Source organism: Gavialis gangeticus, unplaced genomic scaffold, assembly GCF_001723915.1.
Source record: "Gavialis gangeticus isolate Ggan-Ray unplaced genomic scaffold, GavGan_comp1, whole genome shotgun sequence".
Taxonomy (NCBI): Eukaryota; Metazoa; Chordata; order Crocodylia; family Gavialidae; genus Gavialis; species Gavialis gangeticus.
The window spans coordinates 11,632,434-11,642,090 of NW_017729007.1; the positions used below are offsets into that span (position 1 = coordinate 11,632,434).

The 9,657-nt window shown below is 38.5% G+C and overlaps 1 protein-coding gene across 1 annotated transcript in view; it reads right to left on the bottom strand.

Annotated features, from left to right (window-relative positions):
• Positions 1–6: 6 nt before the first annotated feature.
• SELENOO (selenoprotein O) overlaps positions 7–9,657 on the bottom strand; it is a gene marked incomplete at its 5' end in the record, with an annotated part of 25,206 nt that continues 15,555 nt past the window's right edge. The window contains 6 exons of the mRNA XM_019509249.1: positions 7–1,807; positions 2,372–2,528; positions 4,916–5,101; positions 7,376–7,526; positions 7,754–8,034; positions 8,792–8,922. Coding sequence (XP_019364794.1) covers positions 1,613–1,807; positions 2,372–2,528; positions 4,916–5,101; positions 7,376–7,526; positions 7,754–8,034; positions 8,792–8,922 — 1,101 coding nt within the window. The remainder of the gene's footprint in view (positions 1,808–2,371; positions 2,529–4,915; positions 5,102–7,375; positions 7,527–7,753; positions 8,035–8,791; positions 8,923–9,657) is intronic.

The window sequence follows — 9,657 nt, forward strand, 5'->3', positions numbered from 1 at the left end:
CAAACCTATGTACATTTTCAGCATTCTTCTACTTACTGGTATGGGAAGCCTTCTCTTTTTGTAACAAGATGGAAAAATCTTACTATGATAAGGTTCAGATTGAGAACTCTCCAAGCAATGAGCTGGCTAAAAATTTTAAGTGAAAATTATTAAGGATGTTTGTTTCTTATCCTTGCCATCACTCCTTCCCCTTTCTCCCCACCAAACACTTATATTTATTTAAAATTTGCTTTGCTTTATTTTCCACTAGTATTTGCATAATTATGTGTGTACATTAAGTTCTAAATAAATCGCCACTTAAATATTACTTTAAAAATAATAATTTCAACTACTACGCTTTGGACTAAAAACTAAATTTAGGATATTAACGGTGCCCAAAACTGTTTTAATGTCTAAAACACATTTTTGCTATTAGGTTTATGCTTAGTCAGAAACACCTACTTCATCAGGTCCCTTAATGCTCTGTATTAAGAAGGAACAGCTTTACATTGCAGGCTGGTAGTTCAGTAGGAAAAGCTCAGAGTTAAATGCTGTTCACTTGATATAAATAAAAATATTAAAACAGAACCTAAATTGCATAACATTAGCAAGAGGGGAGGGGGAATCCTTTGTGTATGCCCAGAAAGCACCACGCTTCAGCAACACTAGAAAGGCAACTTCCATGTTTAACATTTGTAGGGACCATATGTGATGGGTGGAAGACTACATTGGAAAAGTAGAAATACAAGAATCTTGCTGAATAATGAAGAATGAATAAGCCCATATCCGCCACTTTAATGTCAGAAGAAATCATGTCAACTGCATAAGCAGATAATGAACCTCTATTGGGTACTTTACAGGGAACAAACTAATTTGGTTAAATGGCCTGTTTAAGTCAATTGGCTTACAAGTTGCAATCCAATGTTTTTAAAAAACTATTTAGATGTGTATATCATACACAAACATACAGAAGTTGCATAATGTTTTCTGCCAAGATTTTCAAATGCAATGCATTTAGTTTCCCCTGATTCTGCTCTTCATATTGCATTTTATAATAAATGACCCTCTGGTTCCTTCCCCTACACTCTAACCTGCACAAATATTCAAAAAAAATCATCATCAATCAAAAGGTTCACAAAAAATGAACTAGTCAATTAAATGAAACATAGCTTCAAATAAGCAGTAACAAGCCTATTCCTCCATTACAGAGGATCAAACTTCCCTGCATAGTAAAAGCATTAAACACATTTTGGAAGTACTATTAGGTCAAAATCAGACAAAAATAGATCAGACTTCTGACTTGTTATTTTTGTCTTCACATAAAAACAGTTGAATTTGGACGTTCAAAACTGTGCGCACCCAAACATGAAATACCACTTTCTACTTGTAATATGGTGAGGAAAAGGAAAGTCATTCATGAAGCAAATGGTGTATATGGATGCTGATTGTCTTTCATCTATTAAACCTATGATCCATGATTGCTTCAAAATAAGCACTGCTAAAATGTAGTTGCAGGCACATCCAAATGAACTGTTTCACTGACTTAATAGTACTTTGCCTTTGCCTTGCTGATCCCCCACTGCTGAAGATAGATCAAAATCTTCCATCTGCAGTGAAAGCAAAAACAAGGCGATTATGAAGATCACGTGACACAAAGTTCTGAAGCCCAGATGGGAGGTTTACTGCAATATGGAGGTTTGCTTCTGGTCGCTTCAGCACAAGCAGCAGCTGCAGCAACTATTTCTTCCTCTTCTGGCTCTTCCTGTACCTCACTGAAACTTTCTGTCTCTTGGAATGGATCCTCCAACAGCTTCAACACCCTTCTTACCTAGGGTGAAAGCAAGAACTGAAATGTTAAGAGGTTCAAAATAACCGTTAGTTATTAGCTATGTATGAAGTTTGAGCCACAGATCAAAGAACATGGTGAAATAAACATATCAAGTAGTCTGAAAATAGATTCATGTGAAACATTATAGGTTCTGAATCATTATGGCACTCTGTTTAAATGAGACGCTTATCATCTTAAACTATACTTACATTACCATTGAAATATTATCAAAATTAGTAGGTACCCAAATATTAAGGCACCACTTTTAACAGTACAAGAAGTACAAACGAATTCCCAACACTCCTGGAAAACAAGCATCTACTCGACAGATGGGGAAAGCAAGTATTCATTCTACACCATACAACCGGGCCACAAACCACTCTGGAACAGGAGCTGGGAGTGGGAATTAAGGAATTTCTTGGTCCCTTCCTTTAGTTTGAATCACTACACCACCTCCCCTTCAAAACTAACCCGGACTGTCACGTTACATTCCTGGCTTTCATTTGGAAAATAGGGGCTATCATGTCCATCATTATAAAGCCATGGTAAATAGCAATACTGTACCTCTGTGAAGTCACCATTTTCAGCTGCTTCTATGGCATTTTGAGCAATGTAGTTTCTCAAAATATATTTTGGATTGTTTGAATTCATAACTTTCACATGTTCAGCATTCCAGGTATCAATAGCACTAACATTTTCTATTTCTTTTTCTAAGCGGGCTCTGAAATTAAACAAGCAGAAACAAACTGGGAGTTCTGTTTGGTTTATTTGGTTCAAATGGTCTGGGTCTATTTTCCCATAATACAAGGACCTGCAAACCAAAGATGTTGAAAACATTGCCTATAAATCCTGTTGCTATAATCCGAAATACTGATTTAGAAATTTTGTTATTTCTAAAACAAGGTTATTTTCCCCATTTAACATGGGGGGAAGCCCGTCTTAGAATTTAATACAAGGACGGGGTGGGGACAGACTGCTGTGGCTCAGGCTCCAGCAACAGCTGCCATCCGCCTGCCACCTCCCACCAACAGCCTCTTGCCTCCCTTCCCCCACCACACAGCCTCTGCTCCCCATCTGCCCCTTTCTAACCCCTCCTTACCTTTGGTATGTGCCAGAAGGCCCCTTTCTATGATGCAACCTGGGTCACTGAGCACGGCTCTGTAGCAGCAGCAGCACACATCGCTGCTTTGGAGGCTGGGTTGGGGCCATGCTCTATGCCCCAGGCTAGAATGGGGACAGAGCTTGCTGATGTAGAAGAAAGGTGAAGGGGAGGATGAATGCAAAGAGGAGAGGCTGGAGGGGAGAGGAAAAGGAGGAGCAGAGGCTGGGAAGGGGCAGACACAAGCAAGGGGCAAGCTCCTTGACCTCCCCATGTCACCTGCCTCCTCACTGCCTGCCCCCATGCAGTGGCAGGGGAATGAATTAAAAGTGATCCTTCAATAATTAGATTCAAAACATGGAAAAAAAATTTTTTTTTAAATTAGAAATTGTCCATGTATACATAATCTAATTATTGGAGGGTCATCTTAGATTCAAGTTAATATGGTACTTGGCTTAACCCCCCCCCGAAAAAAACAAAACAAATCCCTTGCATTTAAGAATGTATTTCATAGTTCATCAGAAGTTAGCTCTTGAAGTTCAGCCACTGCAAAGCAACAGACAACCAAAAGACATGTTTCCTGGAGACTTCAAATTTTTAGAAAACATCACTGCTTATTTAAAATCTGGCCAGATAAAATCTGTTTAATAATCATGCTACCTTAGTTTCTTTAATTACAGCACATGTTTCTCCAAGCATTTTTCTAAGCACTCCATTGCCTAGGTCTCTTGGGTACTTATAAAAGGGTAGAGATGGAATATACTAGAAGCAATTGGTTCTACCTAAGTAATACTAATTCTGGCTACAAATAAATCAGACAGACAGACAGACAAAGTCACAAGGTTCCAGCACAAGTGAGAACAGGAATCCGAACTTAATAATGGAAGGCAGCTACAACATTCTCCATGAGCTCTCTGCCAATGGAGATTCCCTTACATAGATGTAAGTCTTTACAAAGAATTTTCAGTTGGCTTAGTTTTTTTATATTTCCATGAAGTGCTAGGTTGGCTTAGTACAGTGGTTCTCAGCCTCCTTAGACTCAAGGCACCTGCTGGAAAATACTACCTTAGTTTTCACTTATTTTTTTGACTATAGAAAGAGACAGCAATCCTTCTGTTGCAAAGAACTCAAAGTCCACAACAGGTCAGAATTTTTTAAGACTATGGCTTCCTATTTGAAATCTTTGGGTTTACCTTGTGAATAGCGTTAACAAACCCGACAGTGCTAATATTACATGGCACCCTTGAAAGGATCTCACAGCACCACAGCTGAGAATCACTGTTTTAGTGGAACAGTGACTGGACCTCCACATTTTGTTTTGCCTTAAGTTACCCCTCACCAACTCTTAAACAGAACTACTTCTGTTGCTGAAGTGTTTGCATCTTGCTTTACCATAATGCAATAGATATGCAAGATATACACTAGACCCTAAAGTCAAAATTTTTGATTGTACCCATTGGCAATGTGTAGGGGGAAATGGGAGGAGGGGGGGCATGTGCCCCCCTCTGAGATTGGCTCTCACTGGCCAGTGCCCCCCTCAAGATTGTAGAGGTGCAGAGAGAAGTGCTGGTGGCAGCGACTGGCCACCAGTACCCAGGGGGGACACCCCACCTTGGTCAGCAATCAGCCACTGGTGCCTCCCCAGTATCAGGAGGCACTAGTTGCACATGATTGCACCTAAATGTAGTAATGCCATGCTGGATTTAATGCTAATTAAGTTTTAAGGTTTCTGAAGGATAAACATATTAAGCATGTACATACATTATTCTAACATTCATAGTACCACAGATTAGCCTGTGGTAGTTCAGTCTTCTAATTGTTCCAGACCAGAGGCCAGCAACCTACGGCCTGCAAAGAAAATGGGACACCAATCCCCTGTTGCAGCCTATCATCCCAGATTCTGCATTTTACCAACAGTGAGCTAATCCTTTTTAGTGGTCATATACACTGCTGCTCCATAAGTGTAATGGAGCACAAATGGAACAAACTCACCATTTAATAAATCTCACCTGTATTTCTCCAACCATTCTGTCCAATGTCTATTATTTCTGCTGAGTAGGTCAGCTGCTGTTAACTGCTGCAATTTAGAATATTGCTCTATGCGTTCTAATTCTTCATTTATATTAGCTTTTGTTCCAATTAAAGCAAACAGTTGAGGATTAGACTGAGCTAACATCAGCATCATGGAAAGTTGTCTAGAGATAAGAGGGAAAAAAAAATCAGTTAATTGACAGGTAAGGACTGGCTTTTTGTAGTGTATGCTGTTTTTCCCCCAGCAATTTAGTCTTTACTGTGTAAGTACAGCATGCAACAAACCATGATAAGAATACATTCATTTCACTCTTCCCTCATACTCCCATTTATTCACTCGTAGCGTTATGTGAAGTCTAGACTGTAAACCTGAGGTTTTTAAAACCCCAGAGGATTTAGATGAACCATCCTCATTGAAGCTACTGAAAACTGTCTAAGCTTCAGGCAGTTTTGAAAAATCTCAGTTCAGTATTTTTGTATAGTGAAAGCTCTAACAGGATTTCACCCTTAACTGTGGGGAGGAGGGGTATACTTATAGGCATGACAGTGCAATAATACAAATACTGCATCTAGACAAGAGAAAGCTTTAGGAAAAACTGGGTATCAACATACTGTTATTATCGTCTAATCACACCATAAATTAATAAAATCACAGACTTGTTATATATTAACCAATTGTACTAGAAGTGATTCTGGGCAAGATACCCCTAGCTAATTTAGTGCATAATGGCTTTAATATATTCTGCTAAAAATAAAGTGGCAATGACATTAACTAGGGATAATTTGTTAAAATTATAGGATGGAAATTACTACTTTTACTAATGGGGTCCTTTAACATCCAAGTTGTTTTGGCATTGTTTTGATTAGCTTTCAAGCTCAGGCTAACAGTCCAAGAGTTTTACAGCATTCTGAATACTAGGTTCAATCAACTTCTCCACCTCACTGTCTAAACAAGCAAGATATTTGGTTTTTTTAAACACTACTTTTTCCATGCAGCATCAACCAAGTCATCTAAAATAAACTTTGTAAATCAAATCAATTCATTTACAGAAAGGAGCTAAAAAGACATGAGGTCCTACCATCCCTGCTCTCCCAGAAACTAAAGGACAGCTCATTACCTAGAAGACTTGATTTTTCCTCCAAATAACTTACTCTTCAATTCTCATCTATGCATCTAACGCACACTATGGCATTTAAGTGTTAGTGTACAATAGTTGTCACACTCAGTGTAATACAGTACTGCACAAAAAACCTTTATTTCTGTACTGATTTGGCTTTATTCATTTTTATGTTCAAAGTCTGAATGTAGTATCCCAAAAGGACTGCCACATCCACAGCTGTTTAATGAAATATGTCCATATAGCAAGACACATATTCATCATTCTAAAAGTGAAGATCCAAACTGAAGCTTGATTTAGTAAGAAATAACTAACTTCTTAGATTTTTTCCCATTTTTGTTTCTAATTTACCACACTTCAATTGAAATTTAACTCAACGCCACCACCTAAAAACTGATATACAACTATCATCACCTTGTCAGGACAGCAAAATGTGTGAGCATTCTTACTTATGCTCTACAGTTATGGTTTCTACTCAGATTGACAATTCCAGTATCAGTACCTAGAGGAAAAGAATTAAAGCTAAGTAAATGGTTTTGTAATCGACATAATATCTGCTAAATGGGGGGAAAGGGAGTAAGAGCCTTGAAACAGATGTACAAGATCTACCATAAAAATATACTAGGAGCAAGCAAGAAATGTAAGGGTCACCTCTTAGTGAGTCTCTGTTTTCCACTGCTCCAGTAATGCAGCACATTGGTAATCCCAAGGTAAGTGCCAGATGCAACAGATTTACAGCTGCTCTGTGCTACCAGAAGAGTGCAGAACAGCTGTGTACTAGTGAATCTGGCCCTAGAAGTGGTAACTGGATGTCTCTGGGGAAGTATACAGAATATTTAGCACAGGGTGTTAAAGATTATTGGCAGGATGTGACACATTTATTTGGTGGTTTAAATCTAGTTATTAGCGAAATACATCTCAGAACTACCAAATTAGGCAACCCTGGCTGACCTCAGCAGAGAAGCTAAGTGTGGTGGGGGGAAAAAAGATATGCCCTCTAATCACAGGCCTAGAAATTCTGACAGGGTAACAGAGAATGTGTACTGCCACTGTATACATCACACTTAATTTGTGGGTATGTTTTCAATACTAAAAATCTCTTGCATTGCAAGCGTGTCTAACTCTATCCCAACTATGCAGTTGGTCCAATAAAAAAATATCACCCTAAGAAACCCATGCCTCTTGCATAATTTCTGGACTATCACGGCTACAACATCATTCTAACACTACCCTAAACATTAAAAACAAACAAAAATTAACAATACTATGGAGATGTCTGAAAACCCCAATAAAAAAAATGATTGTTTATTTAATTTGTACCTTGGATCCATCTGGGGCTTGAAAGCAACTTTCAATTCTTCCATGGAAGCACACTGATTGGTAATTTTTTCTAGAAATTCCTCAAATTTAAGAAAATCCACATCTACTGAGAAAGAACTCAGCAACCGGAAAATGTTTGTGAAGTCTCCACCTAAAACAAAACCAAACCCACAATTATATTTGTTTTGAAAGATTAAATATGACTGTGTAGCTTTAACTTGAGGTTTGTGATCCAATTTGTTTCTTTAAATATAATAAAACTTTTGAAGCAATTTTTGTTTGTGTTTAAGAGAAAACTAGTCTCTTGTTAACTATTTTTTAAATGTTCACATTATTAGGTAAAATTGATTGCACATTATATTCTTTTTCCTCACTAACCTGTGAGATGCATAGTTTCTAGGAGTTCAGATACCAATTTATTATCTTCTTCTAATTCCAGCTGAATGAGTCCTAGCTTCTTTCTCATCTTCTGCAAATAATGTTTCTCAAATTCTACATTGTACTCCTCTTCCAGAATGAGTTCGCTGATCTCCAAGGGCAATTCAGGGACTAAAGCTTCAGCAAGCTTCCCTAGATTCCATTTGCAAATTTCTGGCTGCTTGTTATAAGCATAGCGTCCTGTATTATCAGAACCATTGCAAATGTGCTCAGGGTCATATCTACAAACAAAGAAATGGTTAGCATTCTTCTAGTTAATTGGTTAGATCCTTTAGGACACTAGAAATTCCAAAAAGGAATAGTGCTGCTAGTTATGACATTTCTCCCTAATTATTCATCTAAGCATTCGTCTAAGTTCTTCCCCTGCTGTTCTTTGGCTAATCCAGACCTGACCCAAAACCTTTCAAAGACAAAATAAATGCCAAAGGAGAAACAGTCTACATTGGTGGTCTTCAAGCTTTTGACCCCATGGGCTAAATGAGTGGAACACGGCATGTCTGCAAGCCAGACTGAGCCCCACACACCAAGATCAGGCCTTATGGGGACTTGGCTGGCCCCTGCCTGCTAGAATCAGGTCCACCCCTCTCCAGCCTGCATACAAGGATTGTGCCCTGCATCCCTGTGCATTGGATCTAGCACACAGGGCCCCAAGGCTCCCCAGAGGTCCAGAAATTTGGCAACAGGGGAGCAGTGCTACCACTCCCCCAGCCACCACATTTTCAGACCTGTGAGGAGCCCTGCTAGCTGGATGATACGACACTAGGGGCTGGATCTGGCCAGGCTTAAGTACTGCTGGTCTAGACAGAGATAAGACAAGTAGAGATTAGAAAAAAAACCATAAATAAATGAAGGATAATTACAGCTAATTTAATTGTCCTTATTACAAATAAGGTTCATACATCCATTTAAAAGAAAGTTGAAAAGAAACAAAAATAGTCAGATTTTGCAGAGCATTTCAGATCATTATGCCATACTGACCTGTCCATAAACCCAAAAGGGCCATAGTCAATAGTAAGTCCTACGATGCTCATGTTATCTGTATTCAGAACACCATGGCAAAATCCAACACACTGCCATTCAGCAACCAACCTTGCTGTCCGCTTTGTTATCTGAAAAAACAACATTGTCCATTTTCAATATAGCTTAGGTATTTCTATACGTGAGGTCTGTTATTTTAAGCCAAACAGTACTATTTTGCAAAATCCTATTGTGTTATATTTTAAAGTTTGCAATTCAGGAAAATTACTTTCCACTACGGCATGTTCTCCTGATCCACTAACAGGATTAACCCAAAAACAAAATAATGGTTGATCAAGAATGCCTTCTACAGATTTTTCACTTACTATAATGGAAACATGATCTGGCTTTTGGATTACTTACAATTAGTTATGTATCTTAACTTTGCTTTGCTACACGTCTTCTCCTCCTGTTATCACCCTATACTTTCTATACCTTGTGTTCATTCTATTTTCTTCCCTTCTCTGTTTAACTGAAGTCACCTTTTTGTACCATTAAAGGATTATTCCTCCATTTTCCAAATACATGTGGCCTCCAAGCAAATCTTGGTGGTACGGTGGGAATAAAAGAAAGGAAATAACGCAGAAAGTCAGGAATGAAGGAAAGGGGAAGTATTGACAAACTCAGAGCAGCCATCCAACGATAAAGGAGGTTTCCAAAACAGATTCAGGAACACTATTTGGAAGAAATCTTATTTAGAAAAGCTAATGCAAAACAACCCTACACTATTACTATATTTGTAACAGGTAACCCCGGTGTCTGCTTAACTCCAGAACAACATCCATACAATCCCCATCTTCTTCTATATTAATAAAAGGGGGGGGGGG